Source organism: Tachypleus tridentatus, chromosome 13 (assembly GCF_004210375.1).
Source record: "Tachypleus tridentatus isolate NWPU-2018 chromosome 13, ASM421037v1, whole genome shotgun sequence".
Classification (NCBI taxonomy): Eukaryota; Metazoa; Arthropoda; class Merostomata; order Xiphosura; family Limulidae; genus Tachypleus; species Tachypleus tridentatus.
This window is the reverse complement of record NC_134837.1, coordinates 186071966-186092900: the sequence shown is the minus strand read 5'-3', so window position 1 is coordinate 186092900 and position 20935 is coordinate 186071966. Positions and strand designations below refer to the sequence as shown.

At 35.3% G+C, this 20935-nt stretch overlaps 2 protein-coding genes across 3 annotated transcripts; both read left to right on the top strand.

The window, feature by feature from the left end:
- The first annotated feature begins 1128 nt into the window (after window positions 1-1128).
- On the top strand, window positions 1129-11426 carry LOC143238191 (uncharacterized). 2 transcript variants are annotated; one of them, XM_076478201.1, is made up of 3 exons: window positions 1129-1333; window positions 1741-1985; window positions 10292-11426. In XM_076478201.1, exons 2-3 carry the CDS (start codon window positions 1761-1763, stop codon window positions 10532-10534), a joined length of 468 nt encoding a protein of 155 aa, XP_076334316.1. In that variant the 5' UTR covers window positions 1129-1333; window positions 1741-1760; the 3' UTR covers window positions 10535-11426. The 2 variants fall into 2 exon arrangements, with proteins under 2 accessions (XP_076334316.1, XP_076334315.1); XM_076478200.1 differs by having other exon boundaries at window positions 1707-1985.
- Window positions 10713-16866, top strand: LOC143236401 (putative protein-lysine deacylase ABHD14B). The gene is made up of 5 exons (XM_076474663.1): window positions 10713-10808; window positions 12038-12268; window positions 13230-13279; window positions 13575-13881; window positions 16319-16866. Exons 1-5 carry the CDS (start codon window positions 10713-10715, stop codon window positions 16511-16513), a joined length of 879 nt encoding a protein of 292 aa, XP_076330778.1. The 3' UTR covers window positions 16514-16866.
- The last annotated feature ends 4069 nt before the right edge of the window (window positions 16867-20935 follow it).

Below are 20935 nucleotides of genomic sequence, written 5' to 3'. Positions count from 1 at the left end.
TAAAATAAAACGAAAAAAGATAGTGATGGTAACGTTATCAATACGTATACTTAATATTGTGTATGTACATAAAAGAAAGTTAATGTTTGTTACTTTTATCAACGCTTGCTCTTAAATTTTGTTTTTATTATTATCGTAGCAGCCAATTTTCTATCGTACAAATATTTAGTGATTAACTGAAATTAACAGAAAATTATCGTACAATTACTTTACGTTAAAATACTGACGACGGAAAATAATTTCCTTTTGTCTGTGATGGACCTGCATTGCAGCGCTACCTATTATTAACTCATGTCGCAATTTATTTCTTAAACACCAATATAATAAATTTCAGCAACTAGAAAATGAAGGAAAGTTACTTGAAATTATTATTAAAATGCAACTTGAAATAATTAGTTTTCCAAAAGAGTTTAAAAAATAGTGCTCAAGTCTAAAGACGGTTTATGTCAAGCTTCTCTAAAAAAGTTGGAACTAAATTGTGCAGTATTATAAGTTCTAACGTCTTGGTGATCCTAGCTTTAACATTTATATGCAAAAACGGCTCGTTTGGGTTGAGAAAATATTTTACATAGAAGAGCGAGCAACGTTTTGACCTTCTATATAAAATATTTTCTCAACCCAAACGAGCCGTTTTTGCATATAAATTTCTCAACAAGTGGGTTTCTCGACATCACTGATTAGCTTTAACATTGTTGTTGCAAAGACTGAAACAAAGTTTATGAAGTATATTCAACTCCAATAAAAGCATGGGCTTACCGGGCTGAATTCCAGGGCTTCATACTAATTAGGGGGCCTCAAGCTATGACTATAGATGTATTACATGTAGAGGTTCTGTCTCGAGAGGACCTGTGAGTATTTTGTCTAAATGTTTCCGATTAATAACTATCTTTTGATGTAGGTGATTACGCATCCTTTCGTTTACTTGAGTTAAATGAAAAAGTCATAATGAGCTACAACCATTTGGATCGAAACTCGATTATTAGTGTTTTGAGCCCTCAATTTTACCGTTGAGTCATCAAGTGCAAACGTTGGCTTAATTGTTGTTGCCGTGAGCTGGGTACCTGATGGTATGGATCATATGCTATTTGAACCTGCTAAAATCTTGTCAAACAGGTTTCTACACTTTTGTTTATCCTTGATTTTGTAAGCACAATTGACTAAGGTGGCATACTTTTTATGAGTGTAGGTAGATGCTGCAGCACTGGTAGCGCTATATAAACGAGGTTTCAAGACAAATGTTTCATCCTTCTATTTCATATCATGTACTCACAGTAGAGGAGACGTTATCACCAGATCTTCTTTGTAGAAAAGTGACGATATAGGAGCGATTTTTGTATGTCTATCAGTTTCGTATTTTATTTTGTTTATTTAAGTTTGTCATTTATTGATTTTGAATAAATTACTCTTTTTTTCGATAAGTTAACTCAATATTTAGAAAGCAGTTCTTGGATTTACTTATAACAAATATGCAATATTTCCAACTCTGAAATTCAAAGCACGTGAAATTTCGTTAATACGTATTTGAATATACATATCCTTAAAATTGGTGATCCTTAAATTGATGTAATAATATCGAAAGAAAATAGGAAAATAGATTTAAATTTCCATGGCGTACATATTAAACAAAAATATATTCTGCTGTACATTTAGGTTTTTTACTGGATATTTTATTGTGGTTTAGGGCAAAGTTGTTGTTTTTTTTTCAGTTTGAACTGTATCTAACCGCTATTTCCTTCTTAGTACCAGTTTGACGGAATATTATGATGTCTCAGCTTTCTGTGCTATTGTTGCTTGTAAGTGCTTCTCTAACACGTTGGCCATGTCAAGCTGGAAGTGCCAGTGGTCAACAAACCTCACATCAAACAACAGATATCACAACTTCAGACTTCTGGAGGCACCTCGACCTGAAGTCTCAAGAAATACCAGAAGAAATTAAACGAAAGGTCCCAGACGTTGATGCCAAAGAAACCAGTATCACAGTCGATGTTAGTTACTTTAATGGTATTAGTTTTCCTATATCCTCTTAGCGTGAGGCTACTAACTCATGCGGATTCACTTACAACTAAGGTAATAGATATTATTATAAAACCTCTACTAAACACTTAGATAGAGCAGAATCTTAGTTTTCAGCGTATGCTGACAGCTATTTTGTTATTGTATTCTCACGACACTGGTATAGGTATGAAAACGTAATTAAAATAAAGTACAGAACAACGTTTTGACCTGTTAACCAGAATATGATTTAAGAAGGTCGAAACTTTGTTCAGTATTTTATTTTAATTAAAGTTTTAATACCCATACCAGCTATCTTGAGATACATTTTTACTCCATGTGGGTTGTTGTTAGTGATCAGTATCAAAACATAATCCTTACTTCAAATTAGGCCTGGCATGGCCAAGCGCGTAAGGCCTAATTTGCGTGCGACTCGTAATCCGAGGGTCGCGGGTTCGCGCCCGCGTCGCGCTAAACATGCTCGCCCTCCCAGCCGTGGGGGTGTATAATGTGACGGTCAATCCCACTATTCGTTGGTAAAAGAATAGCCCAAGAGTTGGCGGTGGGTGGTGATGACTATCTGCCTTCCCTCTAGTCTTACACTGCAAAATTAGGGACGGCTAGCACAGATAGCCCTCGAGTAGCTTTGTGCGAAATTCCAAAACAACAACAACTACTTCAAATTAATTCATAATGCAATAAGTTCCAAGTTCTTTTACATGATTTAGCTCAAATTATGTTCCAAACAGATGTTCCGACACCACAACTTGTAATCATAACCAGTTTTTAACCACATTGTTATAAAAATTTAGATATTTTGCAATTTAAGTAGTTTAGATTAGCACCATCTTGATTCCTGTATACGCAATGATGCCAATACATTTGACAATTATCAACTTACTGGCTGTAATGGTTTCTTAACAAGTATAGCTATAGGATTTTACTAACGGAAACAAGTTTTTGTTCTTGTGTAAAAGTTTAACAAGTTGTTATCAGTCAGTGAAATTCAAGTTATTTATTCAGCATTACAGATTTATTTCCTTTAAACAAATTATTTAAACCCTAGTATTACCGATATACAGTATTGTGCAAAATTGTAAGGACAAAATCAAGGATTAGGTTTTAGGTTTCTGTCAAAGAACATTGGAAGGTAAATCACAAGTGAAACACCAAAATGTTATTAATCTTCGTATTTAGTACAATGGAAACTCAGTGGAAGTGTTGAGTTCAGTAAACATAATACAACAGAAACTCAGTGGAAATGTTGAGTTCAGTAAACATAGTTTAACAGAAACTCAGTGGAAGTGTTGAGTTCAGTAAACATAGTTTAACAGAAACTCAGTAGAAGTGTTGAGTTCAGTAAACATAGTACAACAGAAAGTCAATGGAAGTGTTGAGTTCAGTAAACATAGTTTAACAGAAACTCAGTGGAAGTGTTGAGTTCAGTAAACATAGTTTAACAGAAACTCAGTAGAAATGTTGAGTTCAGTAAACATAGTACAACAGAAACTCAGTGGAAGTGTTGAGTTCAGTAAACAGCTAATATTTTGTGTCCCCCTTTTGGTTTAATAACTGCAGACAGTATTTCAACCATCGTTGCAACACATCTAATAAAAGTTTTTTTTGGGAATTTACTTCAAATGTCTGTAATATACTTCCATAAAGTTTCTTTAAAGTAATTTTTGACATGTCAAGTTTTTGATCCATCATGATCCAGATCTACTTAAGCTGGTTGAGATCGAGACTCTATAGGGTCATTGCATCATTTAAATGACTCCAGCAGCTTCTTGTCCCAGATCTACTCAAGCTGGTTGAGATCGGGGCTCTATGGGGGCCATTGTATCATTTAAATGACTCCAGCAGCTTCTTGTCCCAGATATACTCAAACTGGTTGAGATCGGGGCTCTATGGGGGCCATTGTATCATTAAAATGACTCCAGCAGTTTCTTTCTTAATGTTTGAAAGAGGGTAGTTATTTTCTAGGTAGTAGAACCCTTAACCAATAATACACAAACCACTGGACATACCATGACAGATCAATATCTGATGGTATCTGTACTGGTTCATTATTCCATTTATTTTGCAAATATCTCCTGTTGCATGAACAGAAAAACACCTCCATACCATTACACTGACTCCACCTATATTTCATGGTTGGTGCTATGTACTGAGGTAAGTATCTTTCACCTTTCCTCCGTCGGACGTACGACCTACATTTTGAACCAAATATTTCAAAATTGGACTTATACACTCATAAAGATATTTACTAATCATTAGCAGTCCAGCTTTTGTATTTTTTAGCAGATTTCAGTCTCTTCATGATGATTGTAGATATAAGTAAAGGTTTTCTAACTGCTTCACAACCAAATATTTCATTCTCATTGAGTCTTCTTGACGCTGTATATCAGGACACTTTTCTGTCATTTGGTTCATGGCTGTTTATCTCTTGTAGTCTTCCTTCTGTCCTGAAAGCTGCATAAACAAAGATACTTAACATCAGTATAACTGAGTTTAGGTGTTCCTCTTCCTTTCCTATTTTCTAATTTACCTGTCTCAGTCTCATGATCAAGGGTGTATTTGACAGTTCTAGGAGAACATTTCAAGTCTGAAGCAATTTGGTATAGAGTCCAATCAGCACCACGTAAAGTTTTTGTACGAACTCTCTGCTCTACTGACAATTCTCTACGCTTTTTGGGCCATAAAAATAAAACTTAATATAATGTGTTAAACACTCTGTATGAAGGTTTATTTGTGGGGTGTTATTAAATTGATTTCTAACATACACCGATACCATATGTTAGTTCCTTACTAGCTTCTTTCTATATAGTTAAAACACTGCATTGGGCACCATGACAGTTGTTTCAGACCTTAAATTTAATCAGTTTGTTCATTCAAGGAAAACCCTTATGATATGTCCTTGGTACAAGTTTACGGAAATTCTAAAGAATGACAAGTATTCTCATACTGGTTCATCGGTTGTCAACAGTAAAGTATTACCATGTTGTTTTAGGTATAAAATATTTGAGTTTTCTTGCGTGGTGACATAGAAGAATTAGCCCCACAAAATTCAAAGAATGACAAAATATTTTCTTGTCCTAACACTTTTGTGTTTGTATTTTCTTATAGCAAAGCCACATCGGACTATCTGTTGAGTCCATCAAGGGGAATCGAACCCCTGATTTTAGTATTGTAAGTCCGTAGACTTACCACTGTAACAGCGGGGGACAACACTTTTGTTCAGTACTGTAATTGAATACTTGTTAGATAGATTTTGGTTTGGTTTGTTTTAAATTTCGCGCAAAGCTACTCGAGGGCTATCTGCGCTAGCCATCCCTAATTTAGCAGTGTAAAAATAGAGGAAAGGCAGCTAGTCATCACCACCCACCGCCAACTCTTGGGCTACTCTTTTATCAACGAATAGTAAGATTGACCGTCACATTATAACGGTTCCACGGCTGAAACGGCGAGCATGTTTGGTGTGATGGGGATTCGAACCCGCGACCCTCAGCTTACGAATCGAGTATCTTACTCACCTTGTCATGGCGGGCCTGTTAGATACATATACCCTAATCAAATGTGAGTGATATTGAGAAAAAAAGAAGACATAATGCGACTATTTTCACAAATGTATATTGAATTCTCCATTTGTTTCATGTATAAAATATTTGAAGTCTTTGTATTTTACAAAGAGAATATTTGAGTTCGCTGTGTGCTTTATATATAAAACCAGTAATTTCATCCTGTTATAAATTTCTTTATACTGAATGTTGTAATAATAATATAGCAATATGATGTAATGTGTAGAACCTACGTGTATGGAGACACCTAAACAGTCTGTAATGTTAATGTTAACTTATCACTGTTTCAAACTGACTTTTAAATGATATTTTGTATAATGGAATTGTGAGAAGGCTCAAGGACTGTTTGATACTTTTGACTAATGGTAAAGATAGTTTGTACTGTTTATTAAACCAAAGTTTAATTTAAAACAATAAAATTGTTTATTCAACACTAACACAGTATTCTGTTACCTAGGGGCACCTGGCGTTCGACTCACGAACTACTACTGATTGTGGGTTTGAACCCCACCATCAAACATGCTCGATCTTTTAGTCGTGGGAGCGTTTTAATGTGACGATCAATTCTACTTTTCTTGTTAGCGGTGGGTAATGTTAACTAAATTATTTCCTATGCATTTATCAGAAACTTATGTATTTCCTGTTTGAATAGGCTATATTCCAAGAAATTATAGAAGGATTAACTCACGTTTACGGACAACAAAAAATTTCGTTAACTGCAAGGACAATTAGAGTAAAAATTTATGGATGTACCTGAATACATTCATGATGTTAAGAAAACATAAATAAATAAATAAAAAAAATTGAAGCCCTGTAGCCTAAATGATTTCAAAAGGTGGAATTTTGTTCATCAGGAATCTTCGAATAAAGATATATTCGAATGAACTGGAAACAGTTTGATTTAGCAACGAATAAAACTTTATTATAAATGCACACCGTTTCTACCTGATTATTTCATTATCAGGTACAAGTAGTTTACAGTGACACAGTAATACATACACTAAAGAATAAAGAGGTCACATGACTGGAGATTGCTTCACAACATGGTATAGGTATCTTAGTACTCTGGGTGTTGGTTTTTGGGCGGGGTTGTTTTGTTCAATTAAAATAGCTTCCTTCACTCTTTGTTTAAAATTACACTGTTTTTTGTGGATATACTGTGGATTTTTGAGTTACAATGGTGGAAAACATGGGAGAGTTTTTCATTATTATGTTCAGTGAATCTGATTTATAATTTTCTTCCGATTTCTCTTACGTAAAATTCTGGATAGGTTTGGTCTGTTTTGGATTTCGCTCAAAGCTACACGAGGATTATCTGCGCTAGCCGTCCATAATTTAGCAGTGTATGACTAGAGGGAAGGCAGCTAGTCATCACCACCCGCCGCCAACTCTTGAGCTACTCTTTTACCAACGTATAGAGGCCTGGCATGGCCTAGCGCGTTAAGGCGTGCGCTTCGTAATCTGAGGGTCGCGGGTTCGCGCCCGAGTCGCGCCAAACATGCTCGCCCTCCCAGCCGTGGGGGCGTTATAATGTGACGGTCAATCCCACTATTCGTTGGTAAAAGAGTAGCCCAAGAGTTGGCGGTGGGTGGTGATGACTAGCTGCTTTCCCTCTAGTCTTACACTACTAAATTAGGGACGGCTACCACAGATAGCCCTCGTGTAGCTTTGTGCGAAATTCCAAAAACAAACAAACCAACGTATTTCGACCATGCCGGGTAGAAAAACGTTTGTTCCTTGTCATAAAATTTAAAGATATATTATATATGGTAGGATGCAATTTATTAATATTTCAGTCACAACACCTACGAACTGTAACCATCCTCCTATTTCTACATTCAGTCAATTTAATTAAAATTATATAGAGCCAAATAAATTTTATAAAACTACAGAAGATTAAACGAACGTAGTGACAGTCACAGGGACTTTATTAGTTGTGCTTTATTTTTACAGATTACCCAAAGTTTATTCAGGCTTGAGAAAATTATGCAATAACTTATATTTTTATATATAACTATACAATCTTCTTAAATTTTCCTCATTTGGATATTTCAAGAGATCTGACATTGCGTTCTTACCATTCATACTTCTAATAGCACAATGATATTGCACTGCAATTTTAATTTTTGCATACGATTTCAAATTATTTTGATTGTTCTTAAGCATAAAGATATACAAGTGGGTATCTCTACAATGCCCATCACGAATATCGAAATCCGGCTTTTAGCCAGTAGACTTGCAGACTCACTGCTGTGATCATCAAAGAAGGAGGTTCTTTGAAAAGTATCTCCGATTCTGCACCTTGCAAAAACTGTGAAAGTTCTTGTAACAGGTTTCAGAGATTTGATGTGGCAATATTTTTGTTTTTTCATTTGGGAGTAAAGCAGGACTATTAAGAATGGTTTGTTTTCACATTGTTAATAACAGGAACAGTCCACTGTGGAGGAGTACTGCCATCTTTAGACTTCTATCATTTCCAGACAACTCATCTTCATAGTCCTAACCTCTGCTTAAGTATTCTCTTCAGTTGAATTTCTATACGTTATTCGTCATTAGAAGAAAACTATACCTCATTTCAAGATTTATTGTATGAAGGATTGTAGGTTGTTAACCTCATGCATAGCCAATTTTACGTGTTCTCAACGATATTTTTATAAAGCTAAACATTGTTGGTTATCATTTGCATTGAATACAAATCTTCCCTATATTTGTATCTCTTTGTGGTTCCTGAAGCGATATTCTATTGTCCTGATTCCAAACTTGTACAATTTTACAATACAACATTTCTTTATCTTGTTACTAAAGATTGGTACTTTCTCTTGACAAAACGGATGGAGAGTCAGTGACATCCCTCAAATCAAAAGTGTATTTTGTAGTTTTAATTAAAAACCCACATTCGTCAGAACAAAGCTATAGGAGTTTCAAAAACGTCTCCAGTTGTCGACAATAATAAGAAATATGCTGAAAAAGTGAAAGATGTTGATTCCATGTTTTCTGCTCTTGTGGAATTATTTACTACTAGAATGTCACATATGTAAACATTTTTTCTAAAGTTACGTTATTCTCATTGGAAATTACGTTTTATGTGTTTCCCACGTCCCAAACAAAAATTACCAATAAGCTGACTTACCAGTGTTTTTTCCTATTATTTTAGTGCAGCCTATTTGAATAGTCTGTCATATTTATATTCTTTTCCATAATGTACCTAGGGCATTAACAATTATGTTTCAGTTGGTACTTCTAGGACTTTAACAGCTATGTTTCAGTTAGTTAACCAACAGAACTCATCCATCACACAATTTGTCGTTCCTTTACAAGGAAAATCGCTGAAAGGTTACAGCAGCAACAGGCCTAAGGAATGTTTCTCTGAGGAGAGACACAGAGGATGATTGAAATCAATTGAAGCTTTAGTGTCATATAAACTGAAATGGAAGCCTCGACTGTTCCACTGTACGAAGGTAGCCATTTTTATTATGTAGAAGAACTGTATGCAGTGTCTTTTAGTTTTTGTTTAGTAGAAAGAGGTCTATTAACCCATAAGGAAACTGCTACGGGACAGTGAGGCAGGTCCATGTTGGAGAAATTAGAATTCAGTGAGTGAGTGCGTCATCAAATAACTAGCCTGCACTTCGGGGGGACCGATGGAGAGAGGTCCAAGCTGCAAAAGAGACAGGAGAATACGTAGATTTATTAATACGTGTATCCTTGGAGGGCAGAAGACTCTTCACATGATGAGAGAAAGTCTTTATAAGAGAATCAGACAGATTTGTCTGTACCTCCGCTGTACCAGTAGAGTGGAGTACAGCAGCATACATCAGAGGTGGAAGAGGAAACAACAGTTTATGTGTTTCTGGATAAGAAATGTTGTTTATGGTCTTCAAAAAATACACCTCTTTTTCCTTTGCTAATTTAGGGCAAGGACGAAAACATGGAGAGTGGGAACCATTACAGTTAGAGCAATGTGGGTCCGATTGACACTCATAGCTGTTGTGGCCTTAGCCTCCAGAACGAGCACGTGTCAAAGAATTACAACAAGATTTCTGAACCTTTAGCATTGGAAACATGTGACAGATAATTTGCTTTGATAGTGGCAGGCAGACACAGCAATTTAAACGGCAACATCAGAACGTTTGTAATCCAAATTGTTCCATTTTTACAAATGGAGACAGGCCGAACAGCCGAAACATCTTGGCTGGAGAAACAAGCGAGGATCTCCGATTCAGGGATGTTAAGTAAATCTTTCTTCATGATCACTCCTTTTGAGGAATTCAGATTAGCATGGGAGTAACCTTGAAAGGCATATTCCCAATGGACTTCTATTTCATGAGGAGTGTGCTATCTTGTGTTTAAGATATTTCAATTGAGATCTCCTCATATTGTAGCTTTTTGACAAACTCATAAGAGCTAATCAGCCCCTTTGGTTACTCCTGAATGAAAAAGGGAGCCATTTGTCCTTATGATTGATCGTTTTCTAATGAATTTAATTTTATTTTTATGTTCATTATTTTTATTATCCATAAGGAATACAGAATGATTCATTACCCATTGACCTCACCCTCCATGGAGTCCAACAAGAGGACGCGCTACACTACCCAACTAGGACAGTGTCGCTATGCCATAGTTTTGTGAGTGTTATACCCAAACACTAGCATCAGACATACTGCCCATAATACCCGTTGAGAATGTTCAACACCAGTACTCAGTTTACCTCTGCCCAACAGGATCACATGACTGACTTTTGGGGAAAGCATCACAAGTTCACCCAGCTACATGACTTTACGGCCAAAGTGGTGTGTTTCGGTGCCTCCGACGCCTCTCAACCAATAGAATCCTCTTCTTCTCTTCAAGGTTCTACAAGGTCCTCTTGTCATGTAAAGGAATCCACATCGAGAGGTAACCATTTGGACTTGTTTTATAAACAAGAGTACCAATACACACACTATATTGTAATGGTTTTATCTTAAACCTGAATAACCATCAACTTCTATATTTATTTATAACTTTACAACATGTCTGAATTAGTAGGAAGAATTATATTATGTTCATATTCCAAATCCACTAAGTAGTAAGTGGATGTAGATTATGTTGTTCCATATGAAATATTTGAAGTAAGTGGCTGTATAGCCTGTTGTTCCTAATGGAATGTTTCTGCTAAGTGGACGTAGGTGCTGTTGCCCCAAATGGAATATTTCTGGTAAATGGAATGTAGATGCTGTTGCCCCAAATGAAATATTTCTGGTAAGTGGAATGTAGATGCTGTTGCCCCAAATGAAATATTTCTGGTAAGTGGAATGTAGATGCTGTTGCCGCAAATGGAATATCTGTGGTAAGTGGATGTAGATCCTATTATTCCAAATGCACTATTTGTGGTAAGTGGATGTAGATCCTGATACTATATGATGTTATAGCTTTGCTGTGAAAAATATATTATTAAACATAGTTTTGCACTCCAGCAACCTCGGAAGTTTAGTTACGTTTTCATCGAGAATGTCTGTCTTCTCACTCACCAATTCATCTACACTCTTCTTCAATGTTTGACCTTTTCCATGACCTTTTCATAGTTTTGTTATTACCTACACCAATCCAACTGTGTGTGTTTCTCAGTTTTATATTCCTTTCAAAGACTTTCCCTGAGCTACTATAAACAATTTTGTAACAAATATAATTCACACGGATTTTGTATTTCTTTTTTTGTGCTCGGTAACATACGCTCATTGGCAAGTCAAAATAAATTATAGATCTTTTTGTACTTTTTTATGACTCGGTGACACAGCGGTACCTCTGCGGACTCACAACGTCACAAACCAGGTTTCAACACCCGTAGTGAACAGAACACACAGCTGATTGAACTTTGGTCTTCACTTCAAACAAATAAACTCTTTAATAAAATAATTTGAAACATGACATTTATTTATTTTTATTGTGTGAATTGAAAACTGAATTAAACCTGAACGTCTAAGTGAGTGTTGTGTTTTGTGTATGAATATATTATGTTGACTCATCATTCATTACTGCGTGGATAGCTACGTGTAATACATTTCGTGACATATGAATTTCTTTTGTTACTTAGAAATTACAACTTTACTTGTCAATTTGTATAGACCTGTTGTTACTTAGAAACTAGGTGTCAATGTGTATAAATTAATACATTATTCACACAGTTATTTTCATTTCGGGTTCAAGTTGAACCTGAAAATGTTTTTAGAAGTAACATTTTGCCTCAAGTTTCACATTTGTTAGAACCACTGAAATATTGTTAGAAATTATAAACCACCGTATATGATATATACATAGTATGTAATTTATATAGATAGATGGGTTATATTTAAAAGGAAACAGTAGTTGGTAATCAATTTGACGTTTTGTTACGATTTTCTGAAAAAGAAAAAACGAAACGTGTTTGTGGTTAATATTCCGTTATTGTTTTATTTTTTTTGTAATCATGTTTTTTTCATAACTGTAACCAGAATGTCAAAGTTTTCTACCGTGAAGCTTTACCTAATGACTCTTCCAATTTCCACATCTCCATCCTTCTACTGCACGGAGCAGCGTTTACTTCCAAAACCTGGCTGGACCTGGGCGCAATACAAGTGCTGGCTGCAATGGGCTACCGGACTGTGGCAATGGTGTACCTGGTGGGCTTTCTGTTCATTACTAACTTAACATTACAACATTTAGAGGTAGGCGTCAGTTCATTACTAACTTAACATTACAGCATTTAGAGGTAGGCGTCAGTTCATTACTAACTTAACATTACAGCATTTAGAGGTAGGTGTCAGTTCATTACTAACTTAACATTACAGCATTTAGAGGTAGGCGTCAGTTCATTACTAACTTAACATTACAGCATTTAGAGGTAGGTGTCAGTTCATTACTAACTTAACATTACAGCATTTAGAGGTAGGTGTCAGTTCATTACTAACTTAACATTACAGCATTTAGAGGTAGGTGTCAGTTCATTACTAACTTAACATTACAGCATTTAGAGGTAGGTGTCAGTTCATTACTAACTTAACATCACAACATTTAGAGGTAGGTGTCAGTTCATTACTAACTTAACATCACAACATTTAGAGGTAGGCGTCTGTTCATTACTAACATAACATCACAACATTTAGAGGTAGGCGTCAGTTCATTACTAACTTAACATTACAGCATTTAGAGGTAGGCGTCAGTTCATTACTAACTTAATATTACAATATTTTGATATGGACTCCAGTTCATTGCTAATTTAACATTACAATATTTTGATATAGACTCCAGTTCATTGCTAACTTAACATACCAAATTTTTATATAGACTCCAGTTCATTGCTAACTTAATATTACAATATTTTGATATAGACTCCAGTTCGTTGCTAATTTAACATTACAATATTTGGATATAGGTGTCAGTTCATCACTGAATGAAGAGATAGGTAGTAAATACCTTTATCATAAATTAAATTATTTGTTTGTTTTTTAAATTTTTCACAAAGCTACACGAGGGCTATCTAAGCTAGCCGTCCCTAATTTAGCAGTGTAAGACTAGAGGAAATGTAGATAGTTAACATCACCCACCGCCAACTCTTGGTCTACTCCTTTACCAATAAATATTGGATTTACGGCTGAATGGGCGAGCATGTTAGGTGTGACTGGGATTTAAACTCGCGTCCCTCAGATGCGAGTCAAGCGCCTCAACCACCTGGCCATTTTGGACCCTGACCAGTTGTGAATAGGGTTTAAAACACAGTTGTGTATCTCTTGTGTAGTGAAATAGGCTATCATGTTAAGTGTGTAATTAATTAGCATGTTTTATTCTTAGGAATTGAACGTTTTAAAACGATCATGTTTAATAATTTATCAATTGTGTAAATCTACAATTGTATCTCTTATTTTCGACATATAAATGTGTTATGCAAAAGTTTAATCCTAATGACCTTTAACCTGCGGTCTACGCGGCGCGACCTTTGTTTGTATATATATTATTTACTGTACATTTATGTTTGAATATTTTTGTAACAAGCTTCGGTAACAGCGAGAGGGCACGCATCTCAGACCGCGGCGAGTTCATTAACGACGTGGTTAAAGCCTTGAACTTGATACGTCCTGTGGTGGTCAGTCCTAGTATGAGTGGAGCTTTTGCTCTTCCGTACCTGGTAAAATATTCAACGGACATGGGTGGATATGTTCCAGTTGCACCCGGGGCTACGAGCATTCTTGAAAGACAACCTTGCGGTAATGGTCAGTCAAAAGAAATGTCCCTTGACAGTGTATGTGAAAGCCTAAAGGATTACTTTTCACTTCCCCCTCATGACTTAAGTTGTCTTAAGGTAAGCAATTTAAATGTCAACATCAAACGAAACATATAACTGATAAAGCGTGTTGGGTAAAAACCTTTTCAAACGTAAGATACAGGTAAGCACATTATACTTAATTTAAAAAACATTTTATCAACGTACTTTTGATCTTGAAATTTTCAATAAAATACAGTTACCTAAATTAACCCACAATTACTGAACTTTTACTCGCGATTTAGATATAACTGAATATGTTTACTTGTTTATATGCATTTCATCATTTATCGAGACTTTTGTTCAGTTGAGTTAAGTACACGAAGTAAACTTTACTATTTATTCTCCTAAAATAATTATAAACCTAAACAAATACCCCTACAAGTCATTTTATTTTGCTAAAGTAGTCAAGTTCAAGTTATGGTTATGTGACGATTTTAAAGAAATGTTGTACCAGTTATACACTAGTAAACTGTATTTCAGGTATTTCACGACTATTTAAAAACACACAAATAATCACAACAGATACATTAATCAAGATTAGATTTTCGATATTTTAAATAAGTCGAGTAATTTTGGGTAAATTTCTCATTAGTTTTTCTGCGAGGTGCACTTTCAACTTTATATATTATATATTAAGTTATATTAAGAAACAAAGAGCACCAGTTTCATCAATGCATTCAATCCTTCAAAATAGGTTTATACGTTTGATATTCAGTCATATAATATATTTATTATTAAAAACACATTATGGGTCACGTGATATTTTACAGAGAATTTAAATTGTGTTTGTAAAGTTCATTGGAAATTTTATCAGTTAAATTATTAAGAAAGACAAATAATTCATTTATTTATTGAATTTATCTTATTATTTAAAACATTTGAAAAGGTTGAATATTTCAGTTTTTGTCCGTTGTGATAAAGTAAAGCTATTCTCCTATGTATCTTAATATTTTTGTATGTTATTGTGTACAAAGCTACACAGTGTTCATCGCTGGTATCAAAACCCGAATTTTATCTTTTTAAGTTGTGAGACTTCCAGCTAAGCCATGAGAGGAGGGTATCTTATTATTTAATATATTTTATAGCGAGTAATAAATAAAAATAATAAATTTTTAGATCTGTCATCAAAATGTTACTATTTCTTCTTCATGTAAACCATGTCTATCTGAAAGTACAATGTAGCATCTAATAAACATGTAAAAAAAGATATGGAAATCAAGATTATCTCCCCTCTCTCTACACACACGTCTAGTGTTTATTGTTAGTCTTCTGGAAATCAAGATTATCTCCCCCTCTCTCTACACACACGTCTAGTGTTTATTGTTAGTCTTCTGGAAATCAAGATTATCTCCCCCTCTCTCTACACACACATCTAGTGTTCATTGTTAGTCTTCTGGAAATCAAGATTATCTCCCCCTCTCTCTACACACACGTCTAGTGTTTATTGTTAGTCTTCTGGAAATCAAGATTATCTCCCCCTCTCTCTACACACACGTCTAGTGTTTATTGTTAGTCTTCTGGAAATCAAGATTATCTCCCCCTCTCTCTACACACACGTCTAGTGTTTATTGTTAGTCTTCTGGAAATCAAGATTATCTCCCCCTCTCTCTACACACACGTCTCGTGTTTATTGTTAGTCTTCTGGAAATCAAGATTATCTCCCCCTCTCTACACACACATCTAGTGTTCATTGTTAGTCTTCTGGAAATCAAGATTATCTTTCCCTCTCTCTACACACACGTCTAGTGTTTATTGTTAGTCTTCTGGAAATCAAGATTATCTCCCCTCTCTACACACACACATCTAGTGTTCATTGTTAGTCTTCTGAAATCAAGATTATCTCCCCTCTCTCTACACACACGTCTCGTGTTTATTGTTAGTCTTCTGGAAATCAAGATTATCTCCCCCTCTCTACACACACGTCTAGTGTTTATTGTTAGTCTTCTGGAAATCAAGATTATCTCGCCCTCTCTCTACACACACGTCTCGTGTTTATTGTTAGTCTTCTGGAAATCAAGATTATCTCGCCCTCTCTCTACACACACGTCTAGTGTTTATTGTTAGTCTTCTGGAAATCAAGATTATCTCCCCCTCTCTCTACACACACGTCTCGTGTTTATTGTTAGTCTTCTGGAAATCAAGATTATCTCACCCTCTCTCTCACACACGTCTCGTGTTTATTGTTAGTCTTCTGGAAATCAAGATTATCTCCCCCTCTCTCTACACACACGTCTAGTGTTTATTGTTAGTCTTCTGGAAATCAAGATTATCTCCCCCTCTCTCTACACACACGTCTAGTGTTTATTGTTAGTCTTCTGGAAATCAAGATTATCTCCCCTCTCTCTACACACACGTCTAGTGTTTATTGTTAGTTTTCTGGAAATCAAGATTATCCCACCCTCTCTCTACACACACGTCTAGTGTTTATTGTTAGTCTTCTGAAAAAAACAACAATATTTTTATCATATTTCAGACTCCTACGTTGGTGGTGTTTGGAGAGTATGATCGTGGGAAAAATTCCGCTCTGTTATGCTTGTTACCCAGAAGTCAAGGAGTTGAGATCCCCAGAGGAAACCATCCGGCTTATCTAACTAGCCCTGGGCTTTGGCATAAACTTCTTTACAATTTCCTTCGTTATGCTAACCAGCTGGCAGCTGAGACTCAATGAAACAAAGACATTAAACGTATTTGAAATATATCTCACGATTTGTCAATTCTTGGCTGTGGATTTGTAACAAAGGGAAAAAAAGAGGATATTAAGAAATATATTGCAATTGATGTTTTAAAGTAGTTTTATGTACTGAGAACGTTTTGTTTTCGTTTTTTGCACTTGACTTTCAGATTCAATATTAATGATGTTGAGAAAAATGTGCTAAAACCTACCATGAAGTGATACTAATAAATTTTATAAATATGCAGAAACTGCCCTATTATACTGCTTATGGGACATACAACAGTGGAAATAATTTGGAAATGTGCAGGTGATTCACACTGATGAGTAATAAAGAATGAATAGTTGCATTTAAATGTCCAGCTTGTCACTCTTACAATAAATACAAACAAAAAGTAGAATAATGTACTAATTTTATATTTGTTTTAAACCTATCAGTACATTTTGTTCTTACGATAACATAAGTCCATTAATGTATCTTTGTTAATTGTTACTTCAAACTGTTATACCACATAAATCAGCTAAATTCTCAGGTTGCTGCTTGAACTTTCCAGTTTCATATTAGTCTATACAGCCTCTTAAAATGTTTGTATCTGGACATCCAGCTGGTCGAGACATGATTGAGAGTGATTTTCCTCCCATTTCTTATTCCCTCACATTTTCTGCATGTCTGGGGTTTCAGTTTGTCTGGATTATGAAACTCTGTCCAACAGGTCTTGTCTTTGAAAGCTGACACGATGAACAAGATTATGTTGTACTTGTTATCTGTCAGGATACTATCTAACATCATTGACTGAGATGTGTAGTACTTACTTCACTGAACATGTTATATATTGATACCACTTCCCTATTCACGACTAAAGAAGCTGTCACGAACTTTTGTCAAATGATTTGAATTTGGGTGCATTTGTAAGGACAATCTCCTCAAGCCGTCTAGCGTTTTCGTTTGGTTATTTCATCTAAGCAGTGGGTTTAGGACAACAAAACATCGACTGAGGCCATATCATGCTAGCTATGTACGTATTGTACTGTTCTAGAGGTAACACTCACACTTATATCAGTGTCATTAGAAAAAAATATCTAATATTTTAATTTTATTCACTCTTTACATAATCATTACCAGTAGAGCTCAAATAGCGTAGTAAGCAAATCATTTAGAGTTAATTATTAGTCACATATAGCTTAAAAGGGTCCTGATAGTAGAATGATAACTGGGTCACTGCAACACACCACTTAAAACGGACTTAAAAGTTCAGACGGAAAGTTATGAAGTGACTTCCTAAAAATCGGTTGGTTGGTCTACTGAGTGTCAATGTCAAATGTCTTTAATGGATGTTGAGGACGTTATGTCTGGAATTTGTGTTTGTGTGTAGAGATCATTGTATCCCAATGTTGCTGCATTCTTTAAATACGACAGTGTGGCATGTCAGCTTGTAAGACTCCTTGGTGGGTGAGTCAGTCGGCACCAAATTATTTCTCATTTTTATGAATACTGTCTTATCTTGTTTACGATCTGTTTCACAGTTTCAGATTCTTCTTCTTTGTTGGACAAAACTTCAATCCTTATTGGGTAAAATGATATCATTATTTATCCAATAGGACTTAGGGGAACTCCCTAAATGTGTTGAAAACTGTCATCAATAGACATTGTTGTTATTGAAACAAAGCTCGTTTTTTAGGTATAAAACTGAGAAACATCTTTCCAAGCCACAGGACCAGGGTGTTAGATAAACTGATGCACACCAACCAGCACCATTATTCTCTGTCTGTTTTCTTCCTATTATTCTGAAAACATTAAGTCAGGTTTTTAAAAACCCACTTCAAATAATCTACTATTAATGTGGCTATTACAATACTTTATATTACGTAGCTTTAACCTGTGTTTGCTACGAAAATAAAAACTATGATACCAGTAATTGTGAACCTTTATGTTTAAACTGTCAGGGATCACGCCTTCTTATTTGCAATCATGCTGCTACTGGAAGGACGATATTACGAAAATTGGTTGTGTTATTAATGGAAGCGAGTTAGTCCTCAACTGTGCATTTCACTATTTTGTTTGGGTTTAGACATCGATATCTGTACAACATTCTGTGTGTTTTTACCTTATCTCAGTATTTCGTAAGCTTCTGAAATTCCCTTTGCTGATAAAGTTATTTCAGATGAGACTTCTCCCTCAAGAGATATGGCATAATTATGTGTCTCAGGCCAAACTGTTTGGATGTTGATTTGTTCATTTTGATTTGTTCCATCCATTAAATGGATGATAACCTATGATCCAACCTATGAGAGTGATAATTCTCACCAATCTAAGAGAGGTTGAATGCAGCTAAAGCCAACTATTCCTATGCTTTAATGAAACTTGGAGGAGGCAAAGTATCCTTCCTTACTATTCTAAGCATGCAATGGTGTTATGGTTAGGAGTCTCCACTCACAATATGCAGGTCGGGGGTTCGAACCCTATGGTCAAACATTTCGCCCTTTCACCCTTTTAATTCCACTATTCATTGATAAAAGAGAAGCGTAAGAGTTGGCGGTAAGTTGACTAAGTGTCTTTCCTCTAGTCTATCATTTCTAAATTAGAGGCATTTAGTGCAGATAACTCTCAAGTAGCTATTGTTAACAACTGTATATGTCAATAATTTACCTCTTCTTTCTAACTTCATCCTGCTATTGTTAACAACTGTATATGTCCTAAAGAATACTGACTGTCAAAAAGTACATCATAAACACTTTCTTTTACCAACCTCACAGCGTTCTGTAGGCCATACATGGTAAATCATGTATTAAATTATAAAAAAAGAATACCAGGTTCTCTTTCACTACCACCACCACTTTAAAAGTTTTCTGGTATGAGACTCGGAACTATATATCCATTCTATTTTCTATCTTGTAACCTAGTGGCCAAAAAGTGTTCTGTCTTGTATCCTAATGGCCAAGAAGTATTCTGTCTTGTAACCTAGTGGCCAAAAAGTGTTCTGTCTTGTAACCTAGTGGCCAAAAGTGTTCTGTCTTGTATCCTAATGGCCAAGAAGTATTCTGTCTTGTAACCTAGTAATCCAAAATTGTTCTGTCTTGTAAAGTAGTAGCTAAGAAGTGTTCTCTCTTATAACCTAGTGGCCAAGAAGTGACTAACTTACAGGCGATTAGCAGTACTCTCAGAGAGCGCTTTTCGTATAATTCTGGTAAGTACCAGGTTCTTCCGGAGTTTGGGTCAACAAAATAAATACTGAAATTAATTGTTCTTTCTCACTTTACTACGACTGAACTCAAACTATCTCTGTAAGTTGTCTATTACGGCTACTGGACAAGATGTTGGGTTATTCATTTTTGGTAACTTTTAACTCGTAAGTGGAGTAAAGACAAAACGTTTGGTCACGCTACAGTTCAGCTGGCTCTTGTCGGTCATTACGTTTGTAAGTGTACATAATACGTTCCAATGTTTGAAAGACGAGACATATAACTTGTAGCACTGTTTAACTTGGATTTAACGTGGTTAAAAAGTGATAAATATTCACAAAAACATCAAAATTTGATTTCTTTATTGTACGTACATTACACAATTTTAAGAATAAATATTTTTTTGCATTTTAAAATATTCAAATTATTACATAAAAGTATAAGATTAATTTTAAAACAATAATATTCTATTTCTCTGATTTCTTTAGAGAATTTAATCTTTCATTGTTACTTGACGTGTCCATAATTGTAACATTGGTTTCAATATAGCTACAACATACATTTGACAAATTGTCACATATCTAAAGTAAAAAAAACAAAACAAGAAGTTTGAAAGTCGACGAGAATGTAGGATCCACCTTCATGATGATGACTTCCTTTGATGGAAGTTTCTGGTTACTAAGAAGATGAACAAATATGTAATTATAAAACACTGTACGACGCTACCAAAACTGTTTTGTTTTCACAGATTTCGTCTAAACGATAACACCGTTGTTTCGTTTTACCAGAATCTTCATTATAATTCATAAACGTCACAAAAATGGGAAATATTAAATATATTTATATACTATCTATATATAATATACGTAATAATGATGAAATATGAAAACAGAAATAGCCAAAAATGTGTTCGTTGTCAAGTCACGGGGTAGCTTTGGTTTGTTTCGAATTTCGCGCAAAGCTACAATAGGGTTATCTGTGCTAGCCATCCCTAATTTAGCAGTGTAAGACTAGAGAAAAGGCAGCTAGTCATCACCACCCACCGCCAACTCTTTGACTACTCTTTTAACAACGGATAGTGGGATTGACCGTAACATTATAACGCACCCACGGCTAAAAGGGCGAGCATGTTTGGTGTGATGGGGATTCGAACCCACGACCTTCAGATTACGAGTCGAGTGCCTTAACTACCTGTCCATGCTGGACTCACGCGGGAGTTACAAATTTACATAAAATTTA

Bases quoted from the DNA above. Each gene is read 5' to 3' on its own strand.
- LOC143238191 (XM_076478201.1), top strand. From the start codon at position 1,761: ATGATGTCTCAGCTTTCTGTGCTATTGTTGCTTGTAAGTGCTTCTCTA. The intron at 1,986-10,291 runs GTTAGTTACTTT...TCTGCCCAACAG, and splicing joins AAACCAGTATCACAGTCGAT to GATCACATGACTGACTTTTG.
- LOC143236401 (XM_076474663.1), top strand. From the start codon at position 10,713: ATGTTTCTGCTAAGTGGACGTAGGTGCTGTTGCCCCAAATGGAATATT. The intron at 10,809-12,037 runs GTAAGTGGAATG...AACTGTAACCAG, and splicing joins CCCCAAATGAAATATTTCTG to AATGTCAAAGTTTTCTACCG. The intron at 13,280-13,574 runs GTGAATAGGGTT...TTTTGTAACAAG, and splicing joins ATTTTGGACCCTGACCAGTT to CTTCGGTAACAGCGAGAGGG.